The following is a 23295-nucleotide window of genomic DNA, read 5'->3' as shown; positions in this document are numbered from 1 at the left end:
AAGACAAAACTACTGTTCAGGTCTTTAAATATGAAGACACAATAAGGTCACAGCAAACTCCTTACCAGAACATTACAACACCAAGACAATGTCAAATGTTTATGGAAATAATATGCATATTGTTGTTTAGGATGAACCTCAGTAAAGGAACACCAAAATGTACAAATGAGAGTTTTGTGTTTCATTTCATCACTAAAGTTGTTTGTTTCATACTCAGACTATATCTGCATACTGATTTGCATGACAACTCACAAGCCCAAACAGAATCATCAATGTCTCTGATTGGCATTTCATCCTTAGGGCAACTAGTGTGAAACACCATTAGGTGACAACTCTCGTTACTGATAAAATGGATTTTGCATACCCAATTAGATAAACTAAGTGGGAATTTTTACTTTAAAAAGGTAGCCCTTTATTCAGTGGCTTCTTTTAGATTACCAGAAGATAAGCATTTTTGACAACAGTGATACTTGACAGCTTTTTACATAGTGGATATATGTTTGTTTCCTTTTCCTATATGAAGAAAAAGAAAATGAGAATGCAACTATATTTGCTCAAGACCTGCAGAAACTAAGAGAAAGGGGAGATATACCTCCCCACTAACCACATTGTCACACTTGCAAAATCAGAGGGGCATGATTTCAATTCTAAGGCAGATTGAGTTTAGGAGAAGCTATGATATATATTTTACATCATGAAAGTTAGGAGATGAGTAGGCTTTATAAATTCTGTGATAAGAACAACAAGATTTGCAAACAGTTCCTTCTTTTTTTCCTCTGAAAGTTGACATTTATTTTACAATAAAAGAGGTTCTAAGTGACCTCATTAAACTGGGATTCAGAATTTATTCTCATATCTGATTATACATTCTTTATACTCATATACACCTCGTCTTTGTACTCATATTTGGGCACTTATCTACTCAACGAATGAACTTTTCCCATCTCTCTCCCTTCCCATTCTCCATTGTGGGTTTATTTGCCTCGAATTTCATTTATCTTTCCTTTTTCTCCTCACAACGCCCTCTCTATTCGCTCCCAATTATCCATGAAAAAGTGATATAGTCAGGACCTTTATTGACACAATTTCCAGCAGCCTCCATCCAAGTGTTGAATACAAAGCACAGATACAACAGTTACTCCTGAAAACTGGAGTGTCTTCTGCCCTTTTTTCCTCTTCAGGTCCTCGACCTGTTTATCCCAGCAGGGCAAATGACTACCTTATCAAGTATCTGCCAGGTGTACACAGCAGAGATCTCTAGAAAGTCCCTTAGTTGCTCCACAGTTTCTACTTTAAGTCACAGACACACTGGAAAAAAAAAAAAAAAAAAGAAAAAAAAAAGTGGGGGAATATGCAGTATGTCACCTTTAGAATATATTTTATCTCTTGGTGTACTGTCACATATTTTTAATCTCCTGTCATAACAAATATAGCCTACCTGTGATCCACTAACACTTGAAGTATGTTTATTTTAAAATTAGATGATATTTTCAATTCTCATAATCACAAATTGCTCTTATTTAACAAATGTTTAGTCTTTTATTTTAAATGAAGCTTAAAATAATAATAATTTTAAAAAAGGTTTTTCTTTCTGTCATTATTTCTATACCAGTATCATTTTTTGTTTCATTAATGTCAGCATAACTCAGAAATGAGTTTTAGATGAACTGAGCTTCTTTTGCTAACTAAATTTGCAGCAGCAAAGCAAAAAGCATTTCAGGCTCTTCAAAAACATAGTCTTTTTATTATTCGTTGTTGAGAGACTGATGGTTTTAAAAACTAATAGATGCATAGAACTCAATTTTTTTGTTTGTTTGCTTGCTTGCTTTTGGAATCTCCATGCAATACATTGAGGGATTTTGGTGCACTAGAAAATCAGCAGACTTTGTAAAGTTTTTGTCATTTGGCACCTGAAAAACATACACAGTACCATATAATGAAATTATACAGCTGTTACAGTTACACAAGATTGTCTCTATAGTGAAGACATAAAATATACCCAAACAAACAATATGTATGTACATATATATTATATGCATATATATGACATATATTTATTTAAAATAGTTATTTTACAATAGGAATTAAAATGCTTCATGGCATGTGACTGTTCTTTTGGTGAAATTAAATGCACATCACACTTTGCCTTCTCAGCTGTTGCATGCTGCTTAGTTTTCGGTTTGGCACTGTCTACCTATGCAGTCACAGATGGAAAGTCAGTGTGTGTGACGTGCTTTTCACCTGCCGTGAAATGCTTAATTCCCTCCATCCTTTTGTATAAACAGTTTGCAATTCATTTAGTTCTCACACAAGGTATTCCAAAATAACTCAGTAAAATGATTACTATTAACAGTATTGGATTTAAAAGCAATGAAAAATGATCTACTTTTAGAAGTTTTTATATGCTATAATTTCCAGATCTGCAACCTACAGCACAGGATGAGGGATTGAAATTATATATGAGATTCTGCATCTGAGTCTCTTATATGACTTTTACATATTGACTTCTGGAACAAAAAGGAGTAGATTTATGATTTAGTCCCATCAATGTCAATTGCAGTTTCTCTTTCCTATCCTGTGTTAAAAGAACAGAAGTTTCATGTGACACCATACGATTGTCTAAACATCTATTACATGACATGGAAGGGATGTTGACTTAGGACACACAATATAAACAGCTTTACAACGGTAGATTACTTCAGTCCTGAGGCTATACTTTACTTTTAAACCCATGACCTTTTGTACAGAGTAAGGAATATTTCATTGATTTCTTCTTGCTCCCACAGAACCACCCTTAATGCCAAGCAGATTTATAAGCTTATTAAAATCTCCTGAAATATTTTCCTAAATTATCCTTTTATGTAAAATTATCACAAATATTAAGAGGAAAGAGGAATATACTGAAAGATATTGTAAGTAAAGATGAGATGCAATTGCTTGTTTATCTCTACTGGCAACAAATAAAGTTTAGAGTACTATCTTAGGATAAATCTTTGATTTTTAGATGGTTAAATTTAGGAGAAATGCATCCCACCTTTCAATGTGCCTTTAAAGAGACTCTGCAGCTCTCTTCAGTTCCTATCTGTGGCTGGTTCTTTAGTGAGTAATACTTGATATTCCTAACAGTATTCATTATAACCTTACAATGTCATCAAACAGGCATATGTCATCCCAAGAATTACTCTTTTGATTACTTGGCTTATTGAATTTTTAATATTTGTACACTTCAAATACATAGTTTCATTGAACAATAATTCAGTCATGCATGCACAATACACAGTGCTAAATATTATTAGGATTTCTTATTGCCACTAGTAATTAAAACTGCTCTTTACAATTTATACTAGTAAACCAGCTTTTTCTGTCATACTTCTTTTTCTGAGCAATAAAGCAAGGTAATTTTTTTCTGATAGATACTGGCATATCATGAGCTGGAGGAAGCAGCATATGGACAAATGTGTTCAATTTTTACAATTTAGGCTCGAATTGTATTTGACTCTACATATTTAGCCTATTTCGATCACTGTGGGAGATGTAAGTAAGCATATAAAATTACAAATTAATCTTACTTACACAGTAGGAGAAAGATTTTATGTCAAGGAGTAAGAGTAACAGGAGTATAATCATAACCCTTATTAGGTTAGTGTATATATTAGATGTACTGTAAAATATGAAACAAACAAACAGACAAAAAAACGGTATAAAAATAGAAGTAAACAGCATCCAAGACACAAGTAAGTTTTCACATAACCATTCTTAAAATGATGTAGATATGCAGGATGGCTCTTCAAAGTCAAAACGCTTGTTCAAGAGTATAACATTAAAAAAGTAAAGATTACTGTGAGGATCAATGCCTAAAAAAATGCTAGTCTTCATAATTATAGACTTAACTGATCATATATGGCATAAAGCTGCAAGTTAAGAATGCACATCTTGCTTTGAATAACTATGGTTTTCCCAGTTGGTTGATATACCCTGTAGGTCCCTTTCTTAAGACAACACACACTGTGGTCAAGTTCGTGTTTATGGATGGGTCTTCACCTGAAGAATCATGAATTTTAAAATAAGGCTTTTGTCCTTCAGTAAGAACTCTGTATTCCCATGCCCACACAAAACCCTGCCAAAGCTCACGGAACTCACAGGTATACGAAATGGTACACTAGCAGTCACTGCAGGCTCAAAAAAAAATAGAGGTTATAACGGTAAATTTTATCAGAGAAACCTATATCACAGACTAAGGTAATTAATAATGTGTTCTGAAAAATCTACTTTATGTAGTAAATCTGGGTTTCATCATCTTTTTTTCTTCTGCAAATAGTTTTTCAAAGAGAAAATCTGTAAGTGCCTTTAGTTCAAGAGCATTTAATAATTTTGGCTGAAAGGAGAAGGCTGAAACTGCTTTGACATTTCTAGGCGACATACCTTTATTGTTTTGAAATGACATTTTGCTTTGTTAAGTACCAAAAACAGGAAAATCTAAAAATTAATGCAAATGCACTTTATAATATGATTGTTATATATAAATATATATATAATTTTATATAATTATATATTATATAATTGTATATTATATGTTATATATTATAAATGTATATAATATATATATAAATTTATATATAAATATATATATATGGTTTTCATTTTTTTATTTCAGTGGCGCAATCCATGAATTTTAGCTTTGGCTCAACATACAACAGTTTGTTTGTTTTCTTTTCAATTTCTCTGGTCAGCCAGTGAAGTGGAAAATATATATATATATTTCCAGTTCTACTACCAACCATAAATTCCTTTATTTGAAAAACTACCAGCTTGTCAACTGCACATACAGTACAAACCAAAGCAACCAACCAAACAAACAAAACAAAGAAAATCAGAAAGAAATAGAAGTAACTTATCTTTACTTTTTTTAACATGAAATATACACTCAGCTACAGAAAACTTTCTTAGATCAAAATTAAAATGACACAAGCATAGAATTTTCTTACTTCTGTATGAGTGCATGCATGTACAACTTTTTCCTTATGTCATTTCTATTCTTCTTACCATCATGATATTTACATTGCACCAAAGCAAATGGCAAAATATACCTTTTTCAAACATAACATTGTATTTTGTTATTTCCTGGAAGGCTGAGTGCATTTACCCAAACACTATATTTAAGGTTTTTGTATGTGATGAAACGTAATAGAAGATTATGAGTTCAGAGGAAAGAAAAAGCATAATTTTGTTCTGCTTTTATATCTTGGGGAGAAAAAAAAAATCCTTACTGCCGTTTGTTATTTTTAATAAAGACAAGAGCAAAGAAGATTATTTATAGTAGAAAAAGTATTTCTTTCATAGTAGCAAGATTTCTTCAGTGGTACAAATGATAATAATAATTAGTTCTACTTTTGAAATTACAGTTTTTCATGATACTCCAACAAAAGTGTAGGTACTAAAATTCTTCTTCCAGTTACACAAGTTTAAATCTAAGTAAATCTGTTCACTTCAGTGTATTTAATCAGACTCACAACAGTCTGTATAAAGCTGAAGTGAATTGGCTTGCAACAGTAAAATCAATCCTTGCTGAATTTTCCTAATATTGCATGCAGAATATGAACGCTGCTCATTGTGAATTTTCATATATGGTAAATTAATTCTAGTAAGTTTGCTATTATTAATTTGTTTAACAACCTTTTTTTTTCTGTAATTATAATTTTGGATTGTTTTTATTGCATTTTAAATACTAAAATGTCAGAAATTTTATCCTTTGTTTAGCTCTTTTAATACTTTATTAGTTAAAAAGAGAAATATTTTGTCTGGTGTTACATTAATTCAATGACTGAAACATTAACATCTATTATTTATACAGTTTATCATGGATCAATACATCTTGACGCTGACTAAGAAAATCCATTTACACTTAGGCAGTTGCACTCAGAGCTGTAATTTTACCCATGTGGCAGCATAAGGAAACACAGATAATTCAAATTGGACCTTTGCCTGATGGTACTAAAGTTAATAGGAATGACAAACAAGGGATTTATTTTAATAATTATGACCCATTCTAGCATTTTCATGGGTGGTAAATAAGAACTTATTCTTGTGAGGTGCTCAACATTCTTAGATGTCATTAATTTCATTAGGAGCATAGTACTTTTTAGGAAGTGTGCATCGCTAGCTCAGAATTAGGTTCCTAATTCCTTGCAAAGAGTTTGAATCGTTAGCATATTTAGAGCTGTCTCATTTGTTCTCTAGTCTTCAGGGTCTGAATGCACTTAAACATTTATGACATGTCACTGAAAATGTAACACTTGAAAAATACAAAAAATTGCCCCAGGGTTTCAACCACAAAATGATACGGCAGGAAGAAATAGGAAAGAACATAACTGTGGAGTTTCTTGAATATTTTCACAGAATAGAAATAAATAGAATAGAAATTTTCATAGACTAGAAAAACTGTTTCTTAAAACTTCTGTTCTCTCAGTTCTCTAAGTTACAGAGATCAGGGATAGCTTTTATCCTGGGAATATTGAGCTTTATCCCTAACCAAAGTTCATGAAGTTCAATTTTACTTAACAGTGACATGCAGTGTAAACATAAAGCAACAATATCATGCAAAATGAAACAATATAGATACTTTGTTGTCATGACAATATTAATGACACAAGTATATTTAATTGTTATATAGTGGAAAATAGGGGAAAATACAGTTATTACCTTGTTTGTCAATTTCTCTTCTGTAATCTCTTTTTCATGCTCACCTGAAGTTATTACATGCCTGTCTCTGCCAGTTTGAGGAAAGCCAGAAAAATCGCCATTATATAAGAATTTGCATGAATTAACAGATTCCCATAGGCACAGTTTTTTACTAATGTTTAAGCATATTACACAGTTGTCGTGCAAAGGTTCACTTCCATAGCATCCCTTAGTGGATGACTTTCTGACTTTCTGGCCATGCCACAAAAATTAACAGGTCCTTTACAAATTAAGGGTCTTTTTTTCTTTTTTTTTTTCTTTTTTTTTCTTTTCTTTCCAGTGACTGATAACTACTCTCCTCTTGTTAGTATTATTGTGATAATGAATAACCTGAATGGCTTCAAGTTGCTCCAGTGGAGGTTTAGGTTGGAAATTAGGAGACATTTCTTCTCAGAAAGAGTAGTCAGGCATTGAAACAGGTTGCCCAGGGAGGTGGTGGAGTCACCATCCCTGGGGGTGTTTAAGAAAAGGTAGGACATGGTGTTTAGGTACATAGTTTAGTGGGTGATGTTGGTGGTAGGGGGATATTTGGACCAGATAATCTTGGGGGTCTTTTCCAACCTTAATGTTTCTATGATTCTATAATGTTCTTTTAAACCTCCATTAACGTTCTTTTAAACCATCCATAAATAGCTGCCCATAAACACGTGTCCAAACAAGTCTATTTTTATTATTTTCCCTGAGATCCCCACAAGCTAAAATGTTTTAGACACTGACTAGTGTCTAAACAGGATATGTCACCAAAGAGCTATTGTTCAGGAGCAGCTGCTGACTTAGCTCTGGTTAGTAGTAGCTTGATCAGATGGCTACTTTTTGTTTGTTTGTTTGTTTTGGTTTGGTTTGGTTTTGGGGTGTGTGTGTTAGTAGCTGTGGAAAGGCTGCAGAAGGTTTTATTACTGACTTTCATTCTTTATTGTAATCTTCTGCTGCAAAACAGGGACGTGGCAACCAGGCAAGAACAACCCTTCTGCTGTTCCGAGTATGTCCAGATCTCTATTTTCCATAGTAAGTTGGCTAGAATCTCTCTGAATTAACATATCAAAATAAGGAGAGATGGCAATTTGTAGCCTGGTTTTCTAGGTAATTGAGTAAATTTCCAAGTAATTGAGTGAATGCAATCATTTCCCATGTCAGTCTGTCTGTCAAACTCACAGTAATTCTGGAACATTATTTTAGAGGGGTAAAGAGCCTAAAGATAAGCAGTTTTTATAATTTTATGAGAACTGGCAAGTGGATGGAGAAAAGACACTCTTATTATTAATCCTTGTGAAAGATGCTAATGAGATCAACCTTTCTTAGATGTCAGAGACAGGAGGGAAACCAGACATCATCAGTTACGCTGCACACAGAAATACTCAAAAAAAAATGTCCATGTTATCTTATCTATATATTATCTTCTGTTCTAATTGCTAGAACTGGAGGATTAATTAGAGGGTTACGGCATGGGTTTGGAAGGGTTGATGTGCCATCTAGACAACACTTCCATTCAGCATAACAAATAAAACTGGGTGACCAAACTCATTGTAACTTACATGACTGATTTGCTGAGGCTGAGGCAAAGAGAGAAGAAGGAAAGAAAACACAAACAGACTTTAAGCCATGGCAGATCTCTCATTGATTCTGGAACCTTGAGCTATAAAAATTGCTTCAGGTTGTCACTTTTAACAGAGCACTGTTTACAGATTCAGAGAATCAGAGAATAGTTTGTGTTGAAAGGGACCTTAAGGATCATTTAATCCCAACCCCTTACCATGGGCAGGGACACCCTCCACTAGACCAGGTTGCTCAAAGACCCATCCAACCTGGCCTTGAATGTTTCCAGGGATGGGACATCCACAGCTTCCCTGGGCAAGCTGGTCCAGTGTCTCACCACCCTCTGAGGGAAGAATTTCCTCCTAATATCTAAACCTCCCCTCTTTTGATTTAAAACGATTACCACTTGTCTTATTGCCGCACTGTCTGACAAAGAGTCCCTCACCATCTTTCTGGAAGTACTGAAAGGCCTCTATAAGATCTCTCCAGAGAAATATTCCTACTGCCCAGTGTTTCATCCCTCTGCTTTCTATTGCTTTAATGTGAATTAGATTTAACAGTGTTTTTTTTTTTTGTTTGTTTTTCCTTTTAATTCATATGGTGTGCATCAAATATCTAGACTGTAATTGCTGCAGTCTTGAGGCTGTTTTATGTTATGTTGCATAGCAGTTCTTTCCAATGACTGTGTAATGCTACATACACTACCAGAAGGAAACTGAAGATCTGATACTGTGATGATTTTTTTCCTTGCTTTAAGTAAGTTGTAATTCAAGTTAGATATTTTCTTGCTATTTTATTTATGAACAATAGAAAATGTTTTTAACTGGTAAACAAAAGTACAGTCTCTTTATGAAGCAAGAAGGATGTTATTGAAGCATACTTCTTTTAGCTTGGTGGCAACAATTTTCCGCAAGCCCTCTGCTGACTTAGCCTCATAATTTGTGACAGAATAACTTATGCTGAAAATTGACACCGAGGTGAACTTTTGTTCATCTATCAATAAAACATTTGTTTAAGTTTCTGAAGAAGCTAAATAATGAGTAAGTCTAGTTTGTCTCTGTATCTACTCTGCATTGGTGCAGCCTCACCTTGACTACTGTGTGTAGTTTTGGGCACCACAGTACAAAAAGGACGTGAAACTATTGGAGAGTGTCCAGAGAAGAGCTACAAAGATGGTGAAGGGCCTAGAGTGGAAGACATAAGAGAAACAGCTGAGGTCATTTGGTTTGTTCAGCCTGGAAAAGAGGAGGCTGAGGGGAGACTTCATCATGGTCTATAGCTTCCTCACAAGGGGGAGCAGAGGGGCAGGCACCGATCTATTTTCTCTGTTGACCAGCAATAGGAGCCAACGGAATGGAGCCAAGATGTGACAGGGGAGGTTCAGGCTGGAACACAGGAAACGGTTCTTCACTGAGAGAGTGGTCACCCACTGGAACTCGCTCCCTAGGGACTTAGTCACGGCATCAAGCCTGTTGGAGTTTAAGAAGCGTTTGGACTGTGCACTTAGTCATATGGTCTGAAATCTGATTTTTGGGTAGATCTGTGTGGAGGCAGGAGTTGGTCTTGATCCTTGTGGGTCCCTTCCAACTCAGGATATTCTATGATTCTATGATTAATATATTTTTGGATGCATATAAATCATAAAGACTGATAAATTTGATGTGATTTTCAATTTTAACTTCTTGATTTTATGGCTGTTAGTACTGATACCCCAACATCTAGTCTAATTAACAAATTTCTCAGGACTTGTTAACTTCTTAGTTTTACACCCTTATTTATTTACACAGGAAGAAAACTGGTCTTAGCCATAATGAAAAAAGGCTGGCTTTATTTATTTATTTATTTATTTATTTATTTTCAGTTTAATATTTTTTAATTAAGTTCATGCAAACAATCATATGAGTAATGTTTCACTTTAGTAGAAAGACTCCTCAACATTCTATTTCATCCTTTCTTCCTATTGGAAGTTTGGATTCAACATTCACTGCAGCATTACCATGAGGACAGCCACAAACATTTCATTTCCTCCCTAAGCTGGAGAAGTTTCTTGCTATAAAGGACTGCTTTCTCATTGCAGTTTATGCAATTATAAAGCAATCATTAACATGAAAGAAGGTTTATATTTCCTGCTCTGAACTGTGGTACAGGGGCTATTAGCAATTACTGGCATAAAAAGTGCCCCTTCAGGCATCTCTCCAGATATTCTCAGGTTTGAAGAGTTACCAGCTCCATGCCAGTCTGCCACTTCTCCCTCTGCTAAGAGCTGGATGGACAAAGGAAGTAATTTGTAATACAAGATAATAACTATTCAATCTACTAACTTCTGAAAAATGTTCTATAGTCATTTGTGCCAGTGAATGACACATTGTTTCTATTAACTATATTTTTGCACATATTCGTCTCTTTCATATAGGATTCCTATAAAGCTGCTCAGATTTAAAATGGTGGAAGCTTTGCTAGAACAGAAACCATTTATTGAAATTGGGTAGAATAAAATTCCAGTTGCTCTCAGTCAGGGCTGTACTACCCCTCTTTGTGTATCCTCTACATAAGGTACTAAATAGCAGGACCAATCTAGTAACAAAGCAGTTTAGAAAGGATTTGCAGTATAAGAGAGATGGGACTAATTAGGCAAGGAGCCATTGATCGTTGTGAAGCTTTTGCAGGAACAGAGGAAGGTGGCTGACATCCAAACCCTACATTTCCTGGAATGCAGAGAAAAAGGACTGTATCTAAAATTATAAAATTTGGATACATCTTGAAAGATTGCCATGCTACGAGTATGCTATAGAGTGAAAATTAAAACAAAACAAAACAAAAAAAAAGAAGTCAAAAACTGTGAAGTCAAAAAAAAACAAAACACTATTCTTTATTTTATTTTGGCTGATAAATCATATTACCATACAATCTGTTATCTATTAGAACAGATATCTGCAGAGAAAGATCTGCTAATGAAACATACATAAATATATATATTTATAGTATAAAGCATCATATTTTTTATTTATATATAGATCTCCAAAAATTGCCAAAGTCCATTACAAAGACTTAGGTATGAAAAATCAAAATGGGAACTCCTGAAAAAGAAAAAGCATTAGTTTTATCCAATTTGATTTGTTCATCTACATTTTCTACCGGTTCACCACAATTTCAAAATCTTTAGCAATATCACCCATGTTAATTAAAGCAGCACCAAATATAAAGGATACAAACCTTTTCTTATTTTCTTCAGCTAACATTATGTATCTATTCTATCTGATATCACCCCAGTTGAGCAAAGATTTCATCATTCCACTGAGCAACAATTTTGTAATTCCGCTGAGCAGATGACTTTTCATAAGTAGATAGATAAGGATATTAGGGTTTTAGATGGCCTGAAGTAAGAAGCTTAAGAGAAGAGGACGAATGTTTTTCTGTGGAGATCTTCATATTATTTGAATCTGGAGGCTACTAATTGTAAACTAACTTTTTACCCTTTTTTTTTTTTTTTTTTTTAATCTATATACTCTTAAAGGAGAAAAGTAACCTGGTTTGAAATTGGAAAGGTTCAGGCTTTCCAAGATTGTGCAAATTTATTGTGTCCTCTCTGTAACCACCCTGGTGGAGTCTGTGTTATGCATGGTTACACTGGCCACAGACTGACCATGTCCCTTTCAGTATTACTCCCTATGGATTAGTTTCGTTGAGCAATTTTGCAGCTGTCTTTGAAAATCATATTTCCAGACAAGTTCCTTTACTGCTGAGACTGAGATTCCCTTCTTATTTACCTTTTTCAGTGCTTTAAAACTGGAGAACTTAAGGCCCAAGGTATGATTCAGGGCCTTAACTAAACTCCTTATTTATTTGTTTGTTTGTTTATTTATTTATTTATTTATTATATTTCAAATCATTTTGTTCAGTTTAGCCAAGCTTTCTTCTAAATATAGAATGAATACATGAAGGAATGGTATGACTGAATTATAGACTATGAATTCTGCAGATATTTTCTGTCTGCTGCATTATGGCATCTGTATGCATTGCTCTTTGAGACACAGCGTAAAAGTTAAATCATGTCTGACATATATTTTACCCAATGGCTCATGCAAATTATGAGACATATTTTAGAGAATCTGAGCACAGAAACAGGGCAAATAAAAGTACCAAACTCTGCAACTTTAAAAGAGCACAGTTATGAACTGATGCATAGATTTGTCAGAACCAAGTGCTTAATCAGTACCTCTCACTTCGTATGAAGAGAGAATGTTTCTAATCCATGTCTACATTCTTCCAAGAGAGCTTCTTACTTGTTTTATGTTTGTGTTTGTTTGGCTTTTTAAGTGCTTGGGAAGTGAAAGACATCTGATGATACCAGAGATTCTGCATGTGATTAGAAATGTGGCTTTGGGGACACAATAAACTTGGTAAGGAAATGCTTTTCAAATACTTCCCAAAGTGCTTCGATGCAGCCAGAAATATGAACTCAAGGGGGTAATTAGTTTTCTGCATTAATTCACTGGACATTTAAAGTCCAGGATCATTTTTCCATTTACTTAGCAGACCAGCTCCGGCTGTCATTGTCAGGCTTATCCTAATTTAAAGTACCTTACTAAGACTCCTAAATTAAGGACCACAATCATTGAAGTCTGCCTTTTATAGTCAATGAATAACTTCCTGCATATACTCAGACTGTAAATAGGATAAATTACCCTCAGGAGTTGTTCCTCCAGACCGTCAAATTACGAAGTTAGGGTGAATTAGGTATCACAGGTGCCTAAAGCTAAATTGGTAGAAATTGGGCCTCATTATATAGCTGAAACAACTATTCCTTTGAAGAGAGTAGGTGAGTCAAAATATGAATTTAAAATAAGAAATATATATTTATGTAAAGTTTAAAGATGTTTATTTACCATTTCGCTACTGGGTAATATATCACTAATTTCCAGAGGAATTTCCAGTGCTTAACATGACTAATACATAGTGTAATAGAATTAATATTTTATATAATACCCTGTACATCAAGAAAAAACATATACAATTAGTAAATTGTTAATTGTTGATTTAGAGAGGATTAAGCAAAAATCTTTGGGATCAAGTCAGACACTTCTGAAATCTGTAAGGTCTTGAGATCATTCCAAGTATTCACTTAACTTCACCTTAAGCAAAAGAGAAACCACAATGCCGATAGCTCTGCCTTTCTCTTCCATCCAAGAAGTCTGTAATAAATGCATTAAAAATCTTTTCCGGAGAAATAAGTATTTTTTTGTTTGTTTGTTTGTTTGTGTTTTTTTTTTTTTTTTAAGATTAATGTCAGCTATACTAAGTCTCAGATTGACTTTGGAATTTAGAAGAAATTTTCTATGCTTCCCCAAAGTACGTCTTAATACTTGACCATTGAGAGGTCAATAACTTTTCAGGTCCACAGCAACCCATTTCTCCATATAGAAAAAAGGACAATAAGCACATGCACTGCAGAGTGACCTGCGCCTATTTTAGCAAATTACCAGAAAGATGGCTTTTTGTCTTTGAAAAATTATGCCCATATCAAAAGCCTCCTGTCTAGCCCACAGTACAAAAACCAGCTAGATTTAGATGAGACAAATCCATGAAGGCAAGGAAACTATATAAATATATATATTTGTATTAATTGGATGTTTGACCAAAGCAGTTTTTTTTTTTACTTCTATCTTAAAATGAATTATTTTCTTCTGCTTGACAAAGATATTCGTAATCTTGTGATCCATTTTTTCAGTGGGACTAAGTGATCAGCGCCGTAACTATCATTATATGAGTGTTTCTCTACACAGGTAGAGAATATTCTCAGGAATATTCCCTTAATTGAGTAAAAAAAAAACAAACAAACGAACAAAACAAAATCAACCAACCAACCAAAAAAAAAAAAAAGACCAAACAAATAATCAAAACAAAGAAATAAACACCAAAAGCCCAAGCCTCTTCTGTTCAGAATGAGAAGCACTTAGACCTATCAACCAGAAATACATGAAGTAAAGAAGGAAGATCAGCAGAATTTTCTTTTAGTAATAACCAGAGTGTATCTTGGAAGAAATATCTGTATTTTGAACATTAATAAGTAATTTTGGTTCCTATAAATCAGGTAGAAAACTCTTTGCTTTTTTTGACGAAATAGTACATAAACATGCCCTTTTATCTATACTATCTATACTTATGCTAGAGGGGGAAAATAGCATAAACTGAGAACACAGTTATCTCTGCATGATTTTCTGTGTTTTGTATTGAATATACAAAAAAATCCTAGCATATATATAAAAGAATTGTGAAATTAACTTCTAGACTAGAGAGAAAGGAAAAAAAAGTCAAAGTTCATGCTGAAACTTGAAGTTAAGACTTACAAGGTGGCATTAAATATTTGCACTGTTCTTGTCTCAAAAGGAAAGACTACTAGCTTAATACTAAAGGAATTATGAAGAGGTGTACGTGATTCAGACTGTAAAGCAAATTCTTCACTTCAAATATTCTAAATGCTTCTAAAAATGTTAAAGAAAAAAAATAAATGTGCTAATATAAGCTTATGCTTCATAGCTGTTATCTTCTTTAATCCTTAGAGAGTTCTTTGTGCCTCCGGACTTTGTAAAGAATTAAGAAACAGCTCATACTAGAGTCCACTGTTACATTCCCTTCAGTACCATTTTCTTCTTTTCCTACAATCACTAGGATTTATTTTCTTTGCTTAAAAATAGGATTTTTGTCTCATTTGAGTCCCTGCTACTTAATTCCTACTTGAAGTCATAATCCTCCCTGTCACATCACACCAATCTCTTCAAAGCCAATTGTGATGTCACAGAAAAGATTTTGACTTCAGAGGAGCTGATTATTTAGCTATACTTTATGTACCAGAATTTAGATTCTTCATACAAAAAAGGAATTAATACTGAAGACAGTTTCAAGGCACTAAATTCAAGGCACAAGCTGTGAAAGTATAAGCTTCCTGGTTATCACTTCTCAGTAGTATTTTAATGGACTTTCTGCTAGAATAAAGAGGAAATAGAATACACTTACCTACACAGTCTTTGTCTTTTCCTTTCATGAACCGATTTCTAAAAAAGGCTTCTCTGATACACACACTGTCCACAAAAATTTAAGGTGAGGTGATCATCTTTCCAAATAGTCAGTGGTGTTAGGAAAGAGTTTTAACCTGGACTGGTTTCAAACCTCTGATTTAAAACAATCATAGTGTTGCAAGACCACATGATATTCACTGTCTAAATGTTTTGTTGTTGTTGCTGTTTTGTTTTGCTTTTGTTTTGTTGTTTGGTTGTGTTGGTGGTTTTGGGGTGGGTTTTTTTTGTTTGTTTTTTCCCTTCTAATTTTTCCTGATGAAATGTGGTAAGTCTGTGAAGCAACATCAGTATTACAACAAGAATCAAAGTGATTTTTTAAACGAACCCATTCTCATCTGTACAGGGGGGAAACACCTTTGCTGGAAGTGAAGAATCCTATTCTATAAAAACTGCATAGAAAGAGCAACTGAAAACACTAACTGCTTTCTGTAAAACCAGTCAACTTAATAAAGCTGAGCAAAATAAGAGCAACCATTGGTTACAAAAAGCATCTGTAGCAGAAAAGGAAACCTTTCCTGATTATTTGTCAGAAAAGGAAGCCCTGTATTACTGTCTCAGTGCTGAGCGACAGGACCATAAATCGGCCTTTATTAATTGCCACAGGATTGTCTTTTTGCATCACCAAATCAAAACCCCCAATCTTTCATATGGAAGAAGAATAACCAAGTCACTGAAAGCTCTGCACCAACATGTTGACTGACTAATTTCAAATGAATGGATTAATTTGTAGGATACAGTGTACTGAACGTTTGACTTAGAAAAAAGAAACAACAGTAAAACTACAGAAAGTATCCTTTATTTTATGCAACGTTTCATTTCATGTGGTTTGATATGTGTGATTGATCACTATTATGTTTTCCTAAATTAGGAATTACACTCAAACATTTTTAAACCTTTTCTCCCCATGAGTTCGAATATTTCTGATGGGAACAGCTTAGAGGCTGCTGACAGAGTTTGAGCGCACCGACTGTTCACCTTTTTCATGGGAACTTAAACAGGAGCTAATACATATTGAAGTTACACATATTGTTAAAATATAGAAAAGAGATAATTCCCAGGCTTCAGTATATATTTGGCTTATTTCACCATTTTCTCTGTGTTTTTTGTTTGTTTGTTTGTTTTTTCTTTTTCTGTGTTTTGTTTCAAATTTCTTTCACATATGCCCAAGACAGGTTATCAGAAGGGGAGGTTTGGTCAGAATATCTTCAGGTATAATGGAACCCGTTTACTCTGAGCTTCCTTAGCATGCTTTCTGTCCTACTACTACAAGGAAACAAACGTAAATTGTGCTATCTTGACACTAGCTCAGTGAAGACGACACTGAGCGTTTTCAGTACCTTAATTAATTAATTAATTAATGAAAACACGGAGGGACCATTTTATTTATCGCAGCTAAGGGCACGTAGGGCCCGTTTTGCCCCGCAGATGCGGCGGTGCCGTCAGCTCGGTGCGGCCGGCGGCGGCGGGGCCCAGCAGCATCCGAGCGGGCGAGCGGCGGGGCTCACTTCCCGTCATCCACACGCCATCTAGCGACGAAAAAATAAAATTAAAAAAAAAAAAAAAAAAAAAGGTTGGGGGGTGATGGCTTTGCACGGGAGCGGAACGGAGAGAAGGAGGAAAAGGTTCCCATAGCCGTCCCAGCTCTCGCCTTTCCCAAAGCTGGTAAGGGGCATTTGGATATTGAACCGAGAACTCCGGTAGTGAGATGCATCGCCAGGCATTTCACCCCCCTCTTCAATCTTTCTTTCACTAAATAATCGTTCCCCTTCCCCTGAAACGAGCTGGCCCTCCCGAGAAATCCCCTAGATACCTCACCTAAGCCATCCCCGCCGCCCTACCCGAAACACCGATCCCTACCCGAAACACGGCGAACTCCAGAGGCTCTGCGCGGCGCTGCCGGCGGAGGGCTTGGACCGGGCGATCCCGGCCCCGCAGAGACACACGCATGGAGAAAGACACACGGATAGAGCCACACGGACAGAGCCACAGACACGCACAGACACACACACACCCCCGGGCTCTCCCCTCCAGCCCCGCCGCCGGCAGAGCCCCTTTGTTCCGCGATGCTCACCCCCCCACACACCCCCTTATCCCCCCCCCTCCGCCCCCGCGCCCCGCTCCGCCGCCCCCCTGCGCCTCCCTCCCCTGCGCCCCTCGCCCGCGGGTGGCGGCGGCGGCGCGGCAGGGCAGGGCGGCATGGCCCGCCCGCCGCGGGGGAGGCTGCGGGAAGCCCCCCCCCCGCCCCCGGCCGCGGCAGGGCCTCGCCGCCGCCGCCCGAAGCCCGCAGCCCGCGGCAGGGGCAGGGGCAGCGGCCGCAGCCGCAGCCGCGCCTGACGGCAGCCCCGCGCCGCAGGATCCGTGCCCCGCAAAAGACGTGCTCCGCCGAGTTGCCAGGCGCGATTACGTTTTTTTCCTTTTTTTTTTTTTTTTTTCCTCCCCCCACCCACCCCTTGAACTTGTTGCTTGGCGCTCGGCGGTGGCGGAGGGGGGTGGGGGTGGGGGAAAGCCTTATTATCGATGTCCCTTTGGATGCGATCGAGCTTTCTCAGGAGCAACTACTTCCCCGCCGTTCCCCGCGGGGCGCGGAGATCCAGCGGCGGAGCCCGTATTTCCAAAAGTCTCTATGCAACTGAGCGCTCTCGCCAGACTTTCCCAGGTAGGTGCCGCAGGCTGGGCACGTCCGGAGGGATGCGAGAGCAGAAGCGAGGGGAAGGGGCGAGAGGCAGGATTGATCCGGCCCCACCGAGCCGCGACCTGCAGCGGCGGGGCCCCGCGCCCCTGCCCCACGCCCGCACCCTGCACCGGGGCTACCCGGCTTCGCCCTCCGCCGCCCGCTCCCGAGGATGTGCCCCCGCATCCTACCTTCAGCGGGTGGCTCCGAAGCCCCCGCTCCTCCCCTCGCTACCGCGGCCCTGCCTGGCCCCTCTGTCCCCGCTCCGGATCATACCCTTTCCCTGCCCCCGACGCCCCGTTACGGGAGGAATCCCCCCACCCCGCCCGCTCCCTGCCCCGGGGCGCTCCCCCCTCGCCCCTCTGCCCTTCAACGCCTTTCCTCCACGGAAAACTTGCCTTAAAGTTTAATGCTGCCGCCCGGAGCTCCTCCCCCTGCCCCGCCGGCTTCCCCGACCCCGAGCCTGGGTCAGGAGGAGTCCCCGGGGCGGTGATCAAGGTCAGCGAGAAGATTTGTCCCGCTGCTGCTCCAGGGCTGCGGCCGGGGACGTGGGGGGCGGCCCGTCCGGCCCATCCTCTCCTCCCTGCCACAGGGAGCGGGCGGCGGCGCCGGGCGACCCCGCTGCAGCCCGCCCGGGGAGGGCTCCGCTGGCGGCCGCGGCCCGGCTCCGGCAGCGGGCGGGGAGCGGAGAAGGGGCGGGCGGAGAGGCTGCATCGCGCGTGGAGGAGAATCTCCTTCCAGGTGGCTGCACCGCTGCACCAGGGCTACCAGCCGGCTCTCGCGTTTAGAGCTCCGTGGACCGCTGCTTCCATCCGGGGGCCTCGCATGGACCTCGTATCCAAAGGATCTGACTGCTAGAGAGTTGTAGCTGCTTTGAATACGTTGATTTTCCAAGTGCCCTGGTTTATTGTCCTAACTGGCCAACCAGCCCCTGGAAAGGATATTCTAGGACCAAAAAAAAAGGGGAGGAATCAGAAAGGTGGCCCGGTTAATTCTGCAAATCACAACAATGTTTGGAAATTCTGTTGCCTTGAAAACGTGTGAGCGTTTGTATTTTTCTTTTCCCTTTCTGTTTTAGTGTCTGGACCAGAACTGTCTGTAGATTTGCTCCTTCAGCTGTAGTAGCTGTTTGGGACTATGGCAGCAGGAGTGGCAGCATGGTTGCCCTTTGCCAGGGCAGCGGCCATAGGATGGATGCCAGTGGCCACAGGTCCCATGCCAGCTGCTCCACGTCAGGAGAGGAAGCGAAGCCAGGACTCCCTGATTGTGCTGAATGTAAGTGGCATCCAGTTCCAGACGTGGCTGGACACCTTAGAGCGCTACCCTGACACTCTGTTGGGCAGTTCGGAGCGGGACTTCTTTTACCACCCTGAGACACAGCAGTACTTTTTTGATCGGGACCCTGACATTTTCCGCCATATTCTCAACTTCTACCGTACTGGGAAGCTTCATTATCCCCGCCAGGAGTGCATCTCTGCTTATGATGAGGAGCTGGCCTTCTTTGGCATCATCCCTGAGATCATTGGCGACTGCTGTTATGAGGAGTACAAGGATCGCCGGCGTGAGAATGCTGAGCGCCTGCAGGATGATGCCGATCAGGATCATGCAGCTGAGAGCTCCCTGCCCTCAATGACAGCTCGGCAGAGGATGTGGCGGGCCTTTGAAAATCCCCACACCAGTACACTGGCTCTGGTCTTTTACTATGTCACTGGTTTCTTCATTGCTGTCTCTGTTATTGCCAATGTGGTGGAAACAGTGCCCTGTGGAGTAAGCCCGGGTCGCATCAAGGAGCTGCCCTGTGGAGAGCGCTATGCCGTGGCTTTCTTCTGTCTGGATACCGCCTGTGTCATGATCTTCACAGTTGAATATCTCCTACGCCTGCTGGCGGCCCCTAGTCGCTACAAATTCGTGCGCAGTGTCATGAGTATCATTGATGTGGTAGCCATCATGCCATATTACATTGGCCTGGTGATGACAGATAATGAAGATGTCAGTGGGGCTTTTGTGACACTAAGAGTCTTTCGTGTCTTCAGGATCTTTAAGTTTTCCCGCCACTCACAGGGGCTGCGTATCCTGGGCTATACCCTCAAAAGTTGCGCCTCAGAGTTAGGCTTCCTCCTCTTCTCGCTCACTATGGCCATCATCATCTTTGCTACAGTCATGTACTATGCAGAGAAAGGTTCATCAGCCAGCAAGTTCACCAGCATCCCTGCAGCCTTCTGGTACACCATTGTCACCATGACAACACTGGGGTAAGTGCAGCTGGTGTTTGGTTACAGCCAACATTTCAACAAGTGTGTTGGCAAGAAGGAAAGGTGCTCAATTTAAAAAAAATAAATTTGGTAGAGAAAATGTGAGGGTAAGTTTATGTCACAGAACTTCATGAATACAACTCAGCACTTAGTCTAAGTGTTTCGCATAGTGAATTGAGTTAAAAGTGTTGCTGAAGTTAAAGTAACCTAAAACCCAAAATCACAGACACATTGGAAAAAAAAAAAAAAAAAGCAAACAAAAATTAATTCCCAAAACTATTTGGTTTCTTTGCTATTTTCTCTGACATTTTATTTTGTTTTAGTTAGTGAAATTGGAATATTTTAGGAAAATCTATGAGTTATTCCTTGGAATTTTAATAGTGTATTATGTTTGCTGACAGGACAAGTTACAGTGTTGCTAAAGTAGTAATAGGGTGCAATATTTTAATTTGATCATTCATAAAAGGGTGTGGATCTGCCATTTTGTTTGAAGTGATGTATTGATGTAGACTTGGATATTGAGTTGGATATTGCAAAGTGATTTGCTTTCACGGAAATAAAGCAAGTATAGACACCGTAATCTTCACAAAAATGATTCCTAATGTCATTTAAGACTCTGGATATCTTTCCTTTGATTTTAAGTAACTATAACTTGGTCTCAAGTAAATGACATGTCAAGCTATGCTGGCCCGTGACAGATTCTAGAAAATGATCCGAGAAAATGTAAGATTTTTGTATGACAAATCTAGCTTATATATTAAAACATAATTCTAATGACATTATGCAGTCTTCCAGAGAATTAAGAATTTAAAAATGCAGTTATTGACATTAGTCAGACCGCGATGAAGTTTACTGGAAAGATGGGTGATAGTATCATTTATTTAAAGTTTCTTACTGATACTGCAGTCTTATTGTAGAAACCAATTCTGTGTACAAGGTTGTAAAATGTATTTGTCTGTAATTCTGACAGGGATTTAGAAGGCTGACTAATTTAAGAAGCTAATTTTGAGAGGTAGAGTATTAGCTGTGAAACTGAAAATTTGTTATTACTTAGATTTTTTTCTAGTTATTTAATAATTACAGTTGTTGAAAGTCAAACTTTTTACTTTTCTAAAGCAAATGCTGATCATTTTATTAATCAAGTATTTTGCCACATCCTATTGGGACTGTTGAGATTTATGAAACGTAAAATTTTTAAATTTAACAAAATGAAAGTGCTTTATTATACTGTAATGAAAAAGTTGATTTATTATGTGCAATTCAATTTAGTTGGGAAACGGACATACAAAATATTGAAAAAGATAATGGGGCTGTGTTATGCCACCAATTTTTGCACAGGGCTTTTATCTTCAGCATGATATAAAAATGAAGATAAATATAGTGCATTGTAAATATTTCATTACTTGTAAGGGCAAGTTATGCTAAAAAGAAGTGACAGGAGCTTTGGGGATTTTAGTCTGCTTTTAAGGTTGCTGGATTTTTTAGATTTTCACTTTCTTCTGATAGTGACAAACTGAAGGGAGAAGTTAACGTAAGGAACAAGTTATATATGATAAGCAGTTTCATAGTCCTGATGCTGATTCTTTTTGCCACATCTTTTTAGTATGTGCTGATTTCAACAAGTTATTTCTTGGGAATTTAGCAGTATTCAGAATTAATAATCTTATTATAGAGGAGCAGGAACTGGTCTGTATTTTTTTGCAATGAAAGGTGTTTCCTGAGTAAGTTGTTTTCACTATTATGGATGCGGTTTTGACAGTACTTGTCCATGGTACTGAACAAAATTTTGCCCTCAGCAGTAGGGTCAGTTTGCAGTTTATTATTACATGGGTATGATATCCATTTGGTATTGTTAAGTTTTGTTTGTTTCTTTCATGAAATAATGAATACAATCCTATAGTTCCAGGTTTTGAGGTGTTGTACTGTGTACTGATGAGATTTGAACATCATTAAAAATCTCTGAATAAAACCTAAAAACATGCTTTCAAGTATGCAGCCACACAATATTCATGGTCTGAGGGGAAGTAAAAGAGTTAAAAAGAAAAATGCATGCTTGACTCAGTTTTAGAGGTAGTTTTCACAGAGAAAGTTTTGAGCAGGTTGCACAGATATTCAGAGCTTCACCCTCTGAAGTTCACATATAAGTTCAGATACGACAGACATCCCAAATTTTTGGGAAGTCTTTAATCAGTGGATTAGTTAGATGATGTCCTTTTAATAATATCGTGATAACCATATAAAGATTATGTTTAAATGTTAAATACATATGAATAATTTAAATAGAATTAACATAATAAAAGCTTTGAACTCTTTTTAGTTGATGGAATAATTACACAAAAAGAGACGGAAATTACAAGGAAAAGCAGCAAGGGTCAGTGAAAGCTGATTGTAATTAGTACTGCTACCTTTGCTTCTGTGCAAGGTCCTCTCATCCACTCACTAATGTAGAACTCCCATTTATTTTTAATTTTAGTTTTAGTTGAATTAGAGCTCTATAAATGGGCTCTATATGAACAACATTTTTTCTTTTAGGAACAAAACTATCTGAAATATATTTTTGAAATGACAATAGCACACAGCAGGCTATCTGAAATATTACAAAAATGCCTGAAAACTAATACTAAATAATATACTAATATAAAGTTGAGGTTTTGAGTCCTGGTGTCATTTTCATATTTTCTAGATAGCAAGGGTATTGAGTAAGTGATCTTTGTATTCTGGGGAGTTATTATCATGGAAGCAGGGCTATATTTCTCAGTTCTGCATGATTGCTGAACAATTAAAGCATCTTTTAAAAACATAGCTTACATTTTTCTCTGCAGAGTGACAGTGACTTCAAATATTACTGCATTTTAACCTCCAAGGACATTCCAGCTCTTAACTGTTCTTGACTGCTCAACTCAAGTAGTACATAGCTGTATATAGAGACATTATATGAAAGAAAGATAGGGAAGGAAGGAGGAGATGGAGCAAGAAAGGAAGGAGGGAGGGAAACAAGAAAGGTGAAAGGCAAAGAAAAAGAAGA

At 38.0% G+C, this 23295-nt stretch overlaps 1 protein-coding gene and 1 long non-coding RNA gene across 4 annotated transcripts in view; one reads left to right on the top strand and one right to left on the bottom strand.

The window, feature by feature from the left end:
• Positions 1–16127: 16127 nt before the first annotated feature.
• LOC136789845 (uncharacterized) lies at positions 16128–19090 on the bottom strand. Of its 2 annotated transcripts, none has more exons than XR_010828858.1 (2): positions 18417–19090; positions 16128–16873 (listed from the first exon to the last, which is right to left on the bottom strand). It is a non-coding gene; the product is annotated as an uncharacterized lncRNA (long non-coding RNA). The 2 variants fall into 2 exon arrangements; XR_010828857.1 differs by lacking the exon at positions 18417–19090 and adding an exon at positions 17205–17438.
• Positions 16927–23295, top strand: part of KCND2 (potassium voltage-gated channel subfamily D member 2) — a 303685-nt gene continuing 297316 nt past the window's right edge. Inside the window, exons 1-2 of one of the 2 annotated variants that reach the window (XM_048065662.2) lie at positions 16927–17009; positions 19097–20270. In XM_048065662.2, coding sequence (XP_047921619.1) covers positions 19156–20270 — 1115 coding nt within the window. In that variant the 5' untranslated portion in view covers positions 16927–17009; positions 19097–19155. Of the gene's footprint in view, positions 17010–17643; positions 18004–19096; positions 20271–23295 lie in introns of those variants that run through there. The other variant, XM_048065661.2, reaches the window with a different exon arrangement.

Source organism: Anser cygnoides, chromosome 1 (genome assembly GCF_040182565.1).
Source record: "Anser cygnoides isolate HZ-2024a breed goose chromosome 1, Taihu_goose_T2T_genome, whole genome shotgun sequence".
NCBI lineage: Eukaryota > Metazoa > Chordata > Aves > Anseriformes > Anatidae > Anser > Anser cygnoides.
Note: the sequence above shows the minus strand (reverse complement) of the source record. Positions and strands in the feature narration are given on the sequence as shown.